Source organism: Egretta garzetta, unplaced genomic scaffold (assembly GCF_000687185.1).
Source record: "Egretta garzetta isolate BGI_Z169 unplaced genomic scaffold, ASM68718v1 scaffold88, whole genome shotgun sequence".
NCBI lineage: Eukaryota > Metazoa > Chordata > Aves > Pelecaniformes > Ardeidae > Egretta > Egretta garzetta.
The window spans coordinates 757,080-772,111 of NW_009260408.1; the positions used below are offsets into that span (position 1 = coordinate 757,080).

The following is a 15,032-nucleotide window of genomic DNA, read 5'->3' on the forward strand; positions in this document are numbered from 1 at the left end:
CCCCAAAGCCATGTATGTGCTTGTGCCATCATAGTGCTGGGGTAGCAAAAAGTGACCAGGAGGTAGACCTTGTGGCTGCTTTGCATTTGGCTGACTGCTTAGCTGTCCTGTAAAACTGCATTCTGTGTCTTCTGAGCAGTTGCTCACGATTGATGTCAGCTTACAAAATTACCTTTTCTTGTGTGTAAAATTTTGTCTTCAGTCTTTCTTATTAACATTTTAAGATCTGCATTTCTATCATGAATGCCTTCTGCCAAATATATAAAACTAAAATTCAAAACAGCTTCATGTTCTATGCCGTTTTGACTGTTTAAATAATGTTTTGCATTCTTCTTATTCCTCTCTGATACTTTTGGTTTATGTTCTCCTCTAACATAAGGGCTAATTTTTATATTTTTTCCCCAAAGTAAAAAAATTTTTTCCTCGGTAATCAATACTGAAAGTTGACTTTCAGACAGAAAAAGAAAAATACCATGAGATAGCCCATTTCCAAAGTTTTATTGTCAATGTTGGTTAATCATGAATCTACATATTTACTGGGGCTACTTTATAGGGGGTTTTTTGTGTTCAAGCTTGTGAGTCAGTCAGTCACTGTCCTGCACTTCTTCAAAACAGGTTTACATGACTTTCTAAATCTCCATTCATTTGTAGTCACAGAATGACAGTGCTTGGAGATTTCAGATTCCTAAATTGCACTTGAGTTGCATCCTAATTTTCATTTTCTTTGGAGAGGGAAATTAAGATTAATGCACAGTGAAGAGGCAGCAGACACTTCTCCACATACACGTTCTCAACTAAAGCAGATGGATGTAAAAAGCAGCTAGGTTTCCTGAGTTAGGAACCTTCCTCTCTAGGTACTAGAATTACTTTTGCCATTTTTTGCTGTCTCTTGGGAGTGCTTTTGGAACACCTTACTCATCAGGTCTCATCAGACGTCCTGAGGGCTAGAGTTTGTTGCCAGAATATTTGAGTCTGTTTAGGGTATCATTCTGCAGGCTTTCTTTATGTGTCCCTTTACAGATGTTCCTCTGAAACAGCGTGGCATTTGAAAAAAATGGTCTCATCTGTGTTTGGGAGCCACAGAACTGTCTCAGAGGCAACGCGTTTGTGAGAAGATACTCTTCTGATGCCAAACAGAAAGAATGATTTAGCCATCGTGGACAAAAGGAAGCTGAATGTTCCCTTCATGTGTTTAGGTTCAAAATGGTGTGATTCTCTCATTAGTAATCCTGGTTATCGAAAAAAAATTAGTTTTGTTCTCTGCAGGATACTTTTTGCCATTTGTCTGTCAGAGAATCTTGCAATATTTCTTTCCCTCAGTATCAGCTAAAACTACAGCCAGTGTAAAGTTCTTTCCTTTTTCTCTTCAGCATCAAATAATTGTGCTAAGGTGTTGGTAGAAATGCATGCTCACTTGAAATGATGCTATTTCCATTATTCTGCCTGGAGACTTCACTGAAGGATTAGCTGACTGAAAGGACTGCCAGTTCATGTATTTCAGTCCTAGTAAAATAGTTTGCATGGGGTTTTTCATCCCTGGTATAGAACAAACATTCAGAAATGTGGCATAGCCCTGAATTCAGTCAAAAATCATCAGTATTAAGTAAAATGAATTAGGACTCTTAATTGCCTTGCTTCTCTAGGATGGTTTCCTGGTTGGATAGGAGTTAAATGAACAGCTGCAACATCATTCCATTAATGCTTACATAACTAGCTTCTGACTACACCTGTGTGATTTGCAAACCTGTCTATAACTGGTATGTGTATATATACACACATATGTACATGCCAGCTCTCTATTATATTTTATTTTTATTTTTAACTTTCACCTTTCTGCAAGTTTTATACTTCCTGCTATTGTCTGAAGAAGAACAGGCAACTTTTGCTCCCCATCATGTTTTACTGTTGCATAAGGATTTCTCCCAGTCCTCCAAAATGCTACCAATCACATCTGGTCATCAAAATTCAAATCCTCATTAGCTGATAAAACAGAGGTTGTTCCTAAATTACAGGTGAAAATTGCAGGATTACCCATCTGGTCACACAAAACATCATCTTACATGATAGAGAGTCTCACAGTACTTCCTTAATCCTTCATCTTTTCCTAATGGCATCTCTAACTCCTTTTTAAGTAGTTATTATTTGCACTTGTATAGATGATCTCTGCCTAGGTGTTCTGGCGCACTCAAGTGCTTTTGCCTGTTGTCCCACAAGAGTCCTAGAAGCCATCTTTCAGAACTCTGAGTTGTTAACAATAGCTCTGTCTTGCTTTGGATATCAATAAACAGTGTCAGAATTTCTCCACTTGATATAAATGCTGTTCATAGCCTCTACCAAAAATATTTCTGATAGCATAGCTAGGCATACTGACCCATGCTATTCCATGTTCTTTCAGTTCCAAGGCTTTCAACATAGGTAAAAAGTGAAGGTGATTTGATGATTTCAGTAACCTGTCTAATGTGGTTTTAATATCTAGGTTGTCTTTGCCAATTAATGAGGAAACTGAGGTCTCAGAACTCAAAATCGCCATGTCATCCTTTTCTTGCCATACTTTGTCCAAACGGCTTTTGTCACTGGAGCGTGTCTATAAAGCAATAGTTACCTGGAAAGGTGTATCAGGCTATCAACAAAAGGTTCTTGTAGTCTCCCTGTCTCAGACTTGATTAATGTCATTCTGGAAGTAAGAGTTACCAGTCCACCTAGCCACCTTTCTTTGATGGCAGATGAAGCATAAGTGTTCTCACACCTTTCTTTGCAGAAGGTTCCTGAAGTTAATAAGGTAGGGTCAGAAATTTCAGTTATTAATACTACTTGAAATAGCAATGCTTTTTGAAAACAACTATGGTTATACATTGATATGATAACCTTTGCTGAGTGGTTGCTTAATGATAATAATTATGTGCTTAATGATAAGTCTTCCATTTGGTGATAGACATCCTTTGTATTACAGCTTTTAACCTTTACATGTCTGTTGGTCTGGAAAAGATTCTTAGCATGAATAAGGAGCTAGAAAGTTAAACTCTTTGCTTAAATGTAACAAATGTTATCTTTTTCTCTTGTGGAAAATATTTAAAATATACTACAGTTCAATGTGAGACAATGGGGTGAGAAAAATCTCAAACAACTGTAGAAATTTACATTGCAGTCATCTAATCTGAGCTAGTCATCTAGATAACTTTTAAAGTTAATGCACTTTAGGGTGCAGTTCATTCACCCTAAAGTAAAAGTGAGTACCACTGACTAGCCAAGACTGCTTTTTAGACGTGTGACAGAGGTAGTTTTTGATGTTGTCAGTGTGATGGAGGTAGTTTTTGATGTTGTCAATGTCAAAGTTGTGACAAATTAATCTCACACAAAGCATACGTTTTTTAGCAAGTCACCTTTTTTGAATCTTCATTGATGTGGTCTTTTGTGGTATCTGTCTTTTCTTCATTGGCATTATGATGGAGATGTTTCAGTCTTTCTAGGCAGAAGGACATGTAAATGAAGTTACCTGGTTTTTCTTCTTGGATTTTCTTCTATTCCACTATAAAGGTAGAATGTTTTGGTCTCTCTTGTTAAACTGGACAGATCTCCCAAAATTCAAATTAAAAACTAATCAAATAAAAAAAAAACAACACCCAAACCCACCAGAAAATTATACAAATTATTGCAAGACTGCATTTGTGAAGGTTGTCATAGGAGGTTCAGAGGACAGTTTTGACTTCATGAACACGGGTGTAATTTACCAGGAGCTGAAACAGTGACTGATTGCAACAGAAGTAAAATCATTAACATAATTTGCCAGTGATTTCACACTGAGGAATTGTATTGCTATGTGGGTGCAGATCGTTTAAACTGGTAGAACTTAGATTATTGTAAAATAAACATGCTGTGGAGACAGATATGAGTACTGGGATTGCAGTTTAACTACAGACATTCATTTTCACTTGTAAGCATTCTGGTAGCAATTTGCTTCTAGTCCTGAATTGCAACTTGCTTAAACACCCACATGTGATACTTCTGAATGGAAATGTTTCTACATAGCCAAATTACCTGTATATCATTTTTTCATCTATCTTCCATTAAGTAATTCCAGTTTAATATAAGGAAAAAACCAGGCCTGCTTCTTTCAGAATTTCTCACAGAGGATGCTCACTTACTATCAGTGTGTTTACTCTGGGGAAGTAACAGTCTCTGTGAATTCCCCAAGCACAACCTTTTGTGTTAACAGGGATAGAAGAAAACATTCAATATTTTTATTGTTGGATGCTAATAATATGCACTTAAAAAATCTATCAGGATGCTTAACTGTCAGGAGGATATTAATTTTGGCTTCAGGAAGATTAATACCATCCCAGTGAGAAAATGTGGCTTTTGTTATCTAGAAGCATTAAATATTCTGTAGGTTATATTAATTCTTTGCTGACACAGGTATTGATAAATAACAGTACATCCAGGATGCAGATAGCAATTCTGTGTACAGTAGGAGAGTATATTTTAATGCTCTTTAATTGTAATTTTTCTTAAACTAGAAAAAATGGTTGTTCAGGTATACTGACCAGTAGCCATACGAGTAAAGAAGGCAGTATGAAAAGACAACCTGCAGCAAGAATAAAATGTCGCAGAAAATGAGAACCAGAAGGTAGTCTTTAGTTCACTTATTTCATGAAAGCTTATTCTCAGGTCTTATCTGAAGGTAGTCCAAGAGCACCCAAACCGGAAAGTTATTTCCCCTTTTTTGTCCAAGTAAATAAAACTTGCCTGGGAGCAAGCTGATACATTTTTCTCTCACTACCTTTTTTCAAGATGTATTTTCTGGAGTAATAGTCTCTCAAATAGTTCATAAGGCATTGCCGAACCACATAAAAGAGCACATGCATTTCTTACTTTCTTTCCCAACCTGTATCATGAAAATAAATAATCAAGGTGCCTTTCAGAGATGGTAGTGGTCAGTTTGTGTTCTTTTTTCCCTAGGTGGTAATCTTTAGTGATGTCCTCCCCTTAAGTGAGAGCTCGTAATGAGTAATATTAATTCTGTGCATATAGTAGGTTCATGAAGTATGAATTAGCTTTACATTCATTTTGTCATGCTTTCATGTGAACATACAACTCGACTAAACGTGAAAAATCTGAACAAATCAAGGTGTGAAACAGGAATGTTGGCCAGCCACAAGAGGTGATTTTTTTTTTTTTTTTACATGCAGGGCTACAGTTTCCTCTGTGTTTAATTAAGTCACACACAGTAACTGTGATACAAATGTTTTCTTTACTTTCCCGAACAAAGGGTTCTCTCTAGTGAACGCAGCCTGAAGATGCTCAAGGGCAGAAGGCACAGTTCCTTGTATGTGATTTTATTTGTTGTATTACAGATAGGCTGGTCTAGCTACCGAAAGGTTGGTCTTGTCTGTGGCCTTTCCCTGCCCCCTTTTCACAACTGCAGAACTGCTCACCATTCAGTGAGTTGGCAGAAAATGAACTCTACAAAATAACAATTCATTTTCTTCCTGTTTAGCACAAGTCCTCATGCTCCCAAATGCTTTTCCCTACTGGTTGTGCTTATGCTACTGTTGATCTTTGCTGCAAGCCTAGTTGAAATGGTTAAAAATAACTACAGGAAAAGTTTAGGAAGAAAAAACTCGCATTGTTACAGGGAACTGATTTACAATATAGTTCCCCAGAAAGTTGTGCTATCACCGCTGAGGAAGAATAATAAAACAGCCAGAGACTGTGCAGGGCTGGAACTTCCTAAATGAACCCTAACATCATGAAAAGTATTCTTAAAACCTTAGATAAGAATTTAGTAGTGTTCCATTTGAGGTGAAGAGGGGTTTTGTGTGACAAATAGCAGCTGTGGTTTTCTTTCACAATCTTGTATGTCTCTAATTCTGCTACAGACTCTTCTTTAGATTTCGTTAATACTTCCATTTGCCTCTGCATTAACCTGTCTTGATTTAGTGATCGTGAGCAAAATATTAAAGTATGAAATGGTGATCTTGAAATCAAAGTATTGGTCTCCTCTTACAAAACTCAGCATTCCAACATAGCTCTAGGGCATCTTAACTTTCACTGTTTCTCCACTGAAATGTGCAGGGTGGCTTGGAATATGTTCCAAAAATAATACAAGATAGAAGCATCTTGTGGAGACCAGTGTTAGGTAAGCTCTTTTGCACATAGCTAGAGAGAGAAATGATTGGTCTGAAAAGGTTCTGGGAAATCAAGCAACACTAGGTGTTATGAGAATGGTCAGAACCCTGTCTTGTATATTCTTCAACTTCAGAAATTCTGTATCTTGATTCATTAGTGCATCACAGATGTGAAGGAGAAGGAAGGCTTTCCAAGTCAGTCATAGTAAACATTATAGAGCAGCATAATTGAAACAGGAAGCTTGATAGTAGTTTTGTTGGTATGGAGAGCTTGATTTGGGCACTGCTTTGCAAGATCAATATGTGATTTTCATATTTTCAGGCAATACATTTTCTGCTTACACACTTTGTCATGGCTCATAACAAGGCAAGAACATGCATGTTGTTGGTTGCTCGTTAAGTGTTAAGTCATTTGGTATCCAGCAATCATCTGTCTCTACAGTCAAACTGTGGGTAATATCCAGACAGTTCTCTTGTCTGAAGAAGATAAAACTGTAGAAATACTGTTCTACAAGGCAAGTTTCGGTTGCACAGCAGATTCTAAGGCACCTGAATCTGATTCCTCACTGATTTTATGTTAGTATGAAGTCACATTTTAAGAAAAGGTTATGCAAAAATTTACATGCCATTTTGACTTCAAGTTCAAGATCAGAATTTCAGAGCAGCTAAAGATCAGATTCTGTCTCTATACAGACTGCACTGGTAAATATGGTGTGAATGTCTATAGGCTATGGCACATATAAAATTGGCTTTTAAATTATTTTAGTAACTCTTAGTTACTAAACTTGCTTATTCTAGTAAAACATGTTTGAAAATATTGCTTGCAATCTGTGGCTACCTCCCTGAATATACCTACTTTCCAGCAGTCATTTTGAGTATCAAAGGAATTACAGCATGGCTAAACAAAAAACATAGTGTCTGTTATTGTCTTTGGGTAGAGTTGGACTAGGAAAGAGAACAAATAAAGCTGGCTGAGGCACTAAAATGCATTACAGTATAAACACCTGATGGGTTTGCTCTATAGCTTGCTGTAGACAGAATGTTTCTATCTACTTCCACTTGTAATTGCAAAATATTATTTTTCCTCATTCAGAATAGTAGAAGCAAAAGCTGAAGGTGGATGGGGGAGGTTCAAAGAGAGGGTTTGCAGCAGGAGAACTTGTGGTGTATTTTGACAAATACTACATAGTAGAGTGTATTTGTGTGAAAAGGGATGGACCAACAGTAGTGGCATCCACATTTTGAAGGATTTTGTTTTAACTGTGAGGGTCACAAACCTAATTTAAAAGTAGAACAAAGAATAAATACACCTTAGGTTTTTTTGTGAAGCTGAATGGGTTATCTTTTGTCATCTGTAAAGAATGTTCAGATATGATTCTCGGGGAGGCACATCTCCTGGAACACAACTTGAGAAACACAGCGGTATATGATTTCTGATCCTGACCTGTAATGATGGAAGAGATTCACACTTATCAAGAATAGTGATCATAAACCAAATATTATAAATAAGTGTTGCAGAATAAAACTCAGGAATAAATAATGGGTGAGGCAACTCATCGGGTTAATGAATCTAATATTTACACAAAGACATATAGAGATTTTTCTGATATGAGTAGAAATGAAGAATAGTAATTTTTCTTCGCTACTTGTCACCAGCTAGTCCTCTAGTATAACATTGGGTTTTTAGCCATCATAGTTAAAGATTTTTTTTTTAAAAAAAAAAGCTCTTAAAATACTAAAAGCAAGGGGAGCCCAAATAAGAATATTTTCAATGAACTAGGTAAAACCAAATTGGGAGAGTGATATGTATTCCATTCCTCTGTAAACAAGGTATGTGTTAAAAAGAATGAGAATCTGCTAAATAAGAACAGGCTATCGCAGTGAATATAACCTAGGATAAGTAGGAGGTTTATAATATAAACCATAAGGGAATTTCTCATGCTGCAAAACCTGAACATTTCCCGAAAACACCATGGACTCGCTGTCACCTGTGTAGGCATAAATGTCTTTGTGGGAATAAGAGTTTGGAATGAGCGCACTCCCTTCTCCCTGGTGGGAGGGTAGGGCTGACTGTGCTGCCAGAGGTCCCCTTCGGCGGAGGTAGGTGCTCCCATGGGGGCTTGGTATTAGGAATCCTGAACCAGTCTGCTTTTGGCAAGGACAGAATGCTGTTAAAAACGGGTTTTATCACTGTAAATGAAAATATATCTACTAAAGTACACAACATTATTTGAAAATTAAAATACTTATCTCCTCTTTGCAGTGATTTATTATATTTGGAGTACATTTTAGAGCAGTATGGTAATAATTTAAGTTTATTCCTAGAAATATTATCTACTGTTTCGACTTATCAGTATTGTTCCAGTTTGCTTGAGTCTTGTGAGACCCAACTTACCTAACTGTACTGTAGGCTCATTTTTTCAAAGAACAATAGTAATCTTAAGGGATCTGTTTGCCAAACTATTCATTTTAATATCTGTGGTTTGTGATATTACTGTACTGAAATGCATGTCTGTTAAAGACTTTAATCATCTGTGTCGGATTGAAACAATAAATGTGTTCATCCACAAGAGTACTTTGTAAACCTAAGAAGTTAAAACAGTCTGAGGTTAAATACTACATAATTTGATTACCTTTGTTACTGAATAAATCTCTTTACAGTGTTTAGATATTTTTCAAAAATAGCATTATGTTGCACTTGCATGTAGTTTCATATCTCTGTATGATCTAGATGTTACACAGTAACATTTTCCTCAGTTAAACTAGCTTTTTCCAAAGCAGAATAGCAGATATTCATGTCTTATGTCTTCTTCATTTAAAGAAGCTTTTATTTTATTCAAGTTTCAATATTATTTGATTTATCATTATTTTATTGTTAGTAAGCAGTTTCAGAAGCGTAGGGAGTCCCTTGCTGCAAAAGACATCCTTTTTGGCATAGTTGAGAAATCAACTAATTAATTATGGCAGGGCAGTACTAATTGCTTTTTAACTGTTTCGAGAACTTGTGTATTTTTATGTACATTATTCATGTGATTGCATGATCTTAACAGTGTTCCCGTGGTTGTGGTGTTTTATTTTGGGGTTTTTTTTTAGTATTCTCTTCCTGCCATTTGTCGCATTAACCAGCCTCAGTTCATGGGCTGTGCCTCTGATCTCGCTGTTTATGTTTTTGGATAGTACCGCTGTAAAAATAATAAATGTTGTTGCTGCTTTTCAGTTTCTCTTTGAGTGACTTGTGAGGTTTGTGGTGTTTATTTTGGGGTTTTTTTTTAGTATTCTCTTCCTGCCATTTGTCGCATTAAACAGCCTCAGTTCATGGGCTGTGCCTCTGATCTCGCTGTTTATGTTTTTGGATAGTACCGCTGTAAAAATAATAAATGTTGTTGCTGCTTTTCAGTTTCTCTTTGAGTGACTTGTGAGGTCCCATGTTACTAGATGTTGCATATTGCCGTAGAAACAGACTTTATTTTTCTTGAGAAACAATGATGAAAATTTATAAAGATAAATTCAAATGATGTATTCCTGGCTTGTATCACTCCACTAAAAAGAAAGGCAAATTGCATAGATATTAAATGGAATAACAACCGTAACATCTCTCAGTCATGTAGCTCTATATTGGGATTCCTTTTTTAATGATGCAAATCCTTGCCTGATAAGAACACTTCCCAGCTCAAGCTTGCTTTTCTGGGGTTAATTTTCCCAGAGTTTGTGCCTGGGCTTGAGAAGAGCTCTGTACAAAGGGAGTCAGTACAGCCTAGTGGAGAGCAGAGTCATAAGCATTTGCATCTCTGGAATGTTTTTATTGACAAACGGTAGTCTGCTATTGACATTTGTGTCCCTTGATGATACTTCTATCCTAGCTTATCTTTGCTGGTCAAATGCCTTAATTGTTCTGGCCTTTAATTCAGTCAAAGTTGGAGCACGAGTGGAAGAGAAAAGAGAAGGAACAGGTCTAACGGAGCATCAAGCTTCAGCTGTGAAGCTGCTGGCAACGATCAACCTGTCATAATGTTATGATTTGTTCATTTTTATACCATTTATTAGCCTTTACTTGTTGTGCCATTTGGCCTCCAGGGCAGATAAAGTGCTGTCTAATTTGCTAGGTTTGCTTCTGTCAGAGTGGCCTCGACAGAGAAGGTGTTAGCTGTAGTGACAAATAATCAATAGCTGTCCTTGTCATGAGGAACGTGAGTAGTTGGGCCTTTCATCTGGAGGATTAGAGGTCTAATTGGATTGAGAATAGGGAGGGTGGGCTGTTGGGTAACCCTGTCAGCTATGTTAAGCTGTCAAATGTCAGCCTTCCTGAGAGGAAGAAGGGATGGTTAGCTTTCAGAAACAAGGAAGAAGACATATGAAAGCTTTTTAAAAAGTCATAGATGGAAAAGTAGAATAGGCTAACATACGCTTTAACCCCTTCTTGTTTAATTATATATCTCTCCAGTTAATGAGGATGTGTAGTGTGCGCTTTCTCTGTATCTCGCTCGCATGCATACACACAGAGACAGACAGAATTTGTGTGAAACAGATTTGTCAGCGTGATACCAGATCGGATTGGTTCTATGTCTTGAGAAAAAGCCAGTTAACTACTCAGATGGGGAATATAAATGCGAAAGATTATAATATAGGAGAGGAAAATATCCACCAATGGAGGGGAATCACTTAGCAGAAGCTACAAAGAAATGGAATATTTTGGTTTAATATTTTGTTTAAAGATTTGGCAGTCCAATACTACCAATATGTTTTTTGAGATATAAGCAGTTGTTTCAGTGTTGCTGGAAGTAGAATAAGTATTATGATCCAGTCCCCCACTGGACAGTGAAATTGTCAGGTGAATTTTGCCTGTATTTTCATACAGTTGTTGCTTTTGATCCCTTGCTCTCCACCTTGGAGAAAGATTTGGATTGTGCTGAAGAAGCTAAAACCAATGCAAGAGCCATTATGCTAGTAATGCAAATATTTTTTTTTCAGATTAATGTCTCAGAAGGTTTATGGTACTAATATTTACCTTGCCAGAATAAATAATAGGACTAGATTTTAAAGGAGGATTTGCTTGTTTATGAAATTACTAAACTAGTAGTTTCTTTCTTTGTCATCTTACTTTGTCACTCTTTTCAAAGCAAGTCTTGTAACCATACCAGTATCTCCTTTCCCTATGTAACATACTGAGATCTATAGTACTTGGTCAAAGTTATCCTTCACGTAACTGGCCATCTCTTACAAGGAGCTAGCATCCTTAACTGCTGATGACCTCGAAATGGCAGTTTTTAGGGGGGAAAGGAAAGCCCTTTATTTTTTATTGGCTAATTAAAAAAAGGACAATTTTATATTTTTCTTCTTTTTTATAAGCTTGTAGATTTTTTAAAATCTCAATAGATTTTTTTTTTTTTTCTGGTTTTGATCATTTATTCTATACTAGTGGTTTTACTATTGGTGTTTCAGTCTGGATTGATTCCCCTGCCGCTCCCCTCTCTTCTACACCACTTATTGATGAACATTTGAACTCCAGACAGTGTATTTACTGGTGGTCTGCTGTAAATGCTGGCAGACCCATCCTTAATCTCAGGTTTCTCTTTGTAGGTTAGTACAATGCTCTGAGTATTTCCAAAGCAGAAATCTTGAATGTATTTTCTGTTATCATGCTTCAATGGCTTCTGTATCAGAAATGGTGGCTTTTTTCCCCCCTTCAGATTGACTGCCATGCTCCCAAAGACCCATCTTTGTGGGATTCATGGGCTTGAATAATTTTTGCTTTTGCAATTAGTTATCTGAGAGGTATTGTACCTCTGTCATTTCTAGTCTAGGCTTTATCAGAACTAAACTTCTAACTTTTCTCATAATCCAGTTCTCTGCCTCATCTTTCCCTCGCTGTTTTGTTTCATTGCTTCCCCAACTCTCACTTTATGATCTTGGTATTTAGTTCTGAGTCTGTATAATCTGATTTAGTCACATTTAACCTTCTGGTGTAAGCTATAGGAAGACAGATGAAGAACTGAGATAATGGCCTGCTCTTGCAGATTTAATTGTGGTGAGGATAGCTGAGATTGCTGAGCTGCAAGAGAAGTATTATGCTGCTGTGTTCACCTTGGCTCCAGTATCCACTGGCCCAGTGCTTCTACACTCTGTTGCAGGCTATGCTATGGAAGCACTGTGATAAAATGGGGGTTTTGTGATAATAAAATAAGCCTGGCCCATTTATTACTAGAAGATTTTTAAATTCTATTTTTAGCTTATTAAAAATCGGTCCATTCTTCTGAAAAATTACTTTTTTGTCAAGTTCCTGCTTTATTTTCATTCATTGTGGTAAGTAGTGTGTCATAATTCAGTATCTTAATTTCTAGAGCTTTACCTAATACTGGCTACCAAAATCCTTGCCCTTCTTTTTTTTCCAGACAGTTCCCTTGCCATGGCCATGATCTGTGGTTTCCCCATTTTCTCACCTTCTTTGTCTAGCTAGAACATTACTATTGGTGCTGTTTTCTTTCTCTTCTCCCTCCAGCAATGTCACAGCTATTTTTATTAACCTAATTGACTTTTTTTCATTGTACAAACTATCCTCTCTCATTTTCAAGCACGATGTAATTTCACTTCTCTGCATCTCTGCTGCGCTTCTTGTTCTGTCAATTCTCCTCCCTTACAATGTTTGGCTTTATATCTTCTTCTACCATGTTTCCGGTGCTTGAAACAAGCTTTCATGATCCAGACTGCCAAAGAGGATATTGTCAGGCCCAAAACATACATTGTATTATCAGACTAGTGCCTCTGTTGAGCTGTCTTGACTTCAAGCATTTCAGATTTCATTAAAAATAATAAGAAATGTCTCCAACTGCAGTGATTTTCTAAAAGATTTTGAAAATATGAATGAATTGCAAGCTATGGTGGCAGAACATAGAGCAGCCCTGCTCATGTTATGTTTCCCAGTGAAAATGAACTAATTCTGCATAGCATATGGAAAGATATCTTAAATATCTGTACAGCCAGCTGGTAGAATTATTTTATTTTCATCTATCAAATTCACAGTTGTATTTTTGTGAGTAAAATTTAGAAGAACAGCTGGGCTGATGACTTGCCCATTGTTACTTTTTCTTATCTTTTTCTAAGTCCTCTTCTATAATGATAATTTTTCAGGCTGATATCAATGAATAAAATAATTCATATTAGTTTATGAAGAAAGTCAGTTAAAAGAATGAGAAGGTGAAGTGATCCTGTCATTAAAAAAACATCTTAATTGACCACATAAGGCTAAAAAAACCCAAATGGATGCATAACTTAAACTCAGATATTTTGTTGGGAAGACGGACTAGAACTGAACAGGATGCCGACATGCTTTAGGACAGTTAGGCAAAATTTTGCCCAGCAAAGGCAAGTCCATTGTGCAGGCACGAGCAGTGCTTTTTCTGCAGAACGTTATTACATGTTGCTTGACGTTTGGCTGTTTTAAGTTGACTTAAATATCCTGGTTTTCAACTGTTAGGTCTCTTTTACATACTGTTACCAAATGGCTGTGTTCTCTCTCTCATTTTGTTTTATTCAAAGGATAGGTGAAAATTTCTCTAGCGCTTGAACTTGAAGATTAATAGTTGTGTCTTTAAAATGCGATTCTTTCTAAACATGGTACTGTACTTGGGAGTGTCAGTTCATATCTGAATAGATTTCATTTCACTTCTTGCTGTTCCTTCATCACGTTTAGCTTTATGGCACCCCTCGGTGTGCAGGAGGCTTGCCCAGCTCTTCTCCCAGGACATTGATGTCTGCTGCCAAGTCTGTATCTTAAAAAATAGCTTTACAGGCAAAGGCATCTCCCTGTTTGAGTGTCCTTTATAAAACAATGTTCTTGCATTAATTGCCCATCTGCAGCTGACCTCACGACTGATCTTTAATGGTTACAGGAAGAAATATTGTTGTTGGGGCTGAGAAACTGCTTACTTGTTTGTGTCCAGATTTGGCACTGACAAATTAAAACAGGACTATCACTAGTATTAGCTCATCAGTTTGATTTAGTTCAGTTTTGTGAGCTGTTTGGTGATTTCTGTTTGAATGAGGTGACTTTTTCCCAGTATTCTGAATTAAAAAGCGAAGGTATTTGTTTTCACTAATTATAAGCATTTTTCCTACTTTAAGTGAATTAGTTTTGTGTTAAATGTTTCCACGTACGCTTCAATAAATGTAGTACCAGCAATAGATCATTTTGAAGCAGGGCACCTTTCTGCTGAATTCTCCAGGAATCTTCTATCAGGTGTATGACACGTCCTTAATCTGATGCTCAGGCTTGTCATTTGAATCAATAGTAAACTAGATAGGATGTGTTCAGTATGCAAGGCTATTGCTATAGAAGGTATTTGAAAAATAAATTCAGATCTTATGGCCAGCCACAAACTCTAGGAGCACTAATTTTTCATTTGTCTCTCTTTTTGTCTGTGAACAGTTGGTTAAATTGTCGATTAAAGAATTAGGTGAATCGCACTCAAGTCAAAATGGGTATGTATAAACTACATAAGCAAATTCTGTTATTTCCTGGAAAGCAACAGCTAATGCCAAAGTTTCATAAAATGCAAAATTAGTTTACCTTACGCATCAAAATTATCGTTTTTTGGTCTCTTTGTAGAGCAGCTTGAAACCCTTTTCTGTTACGCATTTTTTTATTAATGAAGAATGAGGAATTAATGAAGAATACTACCAGGTTTTTTTAATGAGGAATGATTTCTACTGAAATACTAAGTGATTTATGTTATGAATATCTGCTGTATATGTTGAGCCTTCTGATGGGAACATTTAAATATAAATGTATATGTGCATAGGACTTGTTTTTTCAAGGTTCTTTTAGTATGATACAGATTTGGGAAGACTTTAAGAAACACCAAGCTTGAATTGTTATTTTAACTGCCTGTAATCTGAACAAAGAGAAATAAA

General features: G+C 36.6%; 1 protein-coding gene across 4 annotated transcripts in view; it reads left to right on the forward strand.

Moving 5' to 3' along the window:
- Positions 1-15,032, forward strand: part of INVS (inversin) — a 95,229-nt gene that overhangs the window by 10,021 nt on the left and 70,176 nt on the right. Inside the window, exon 2 of one of the 4 annotated variants that reach the window (XM_035898996.1) lies at positions 1,021-1,206. The exons of 2 other annotated variants lie outside the window; for them this stretch is intronic. In XM_035898996.1, the coding sequence (XP_035754889.1) occupies positions 1,204-1,206 (3 nt within the window). In that variant the 5' untranslated portion in view covers positions 1,021-1,203. Of the gene's footprint in view, positions 1-1,020; positions 1,207-14,547; positions 14,601-15,032 lie in introns of all 4 variants that reach the window. One more of the 4 variants, XM_035898997.1, reaches the window with a different exon arrangement.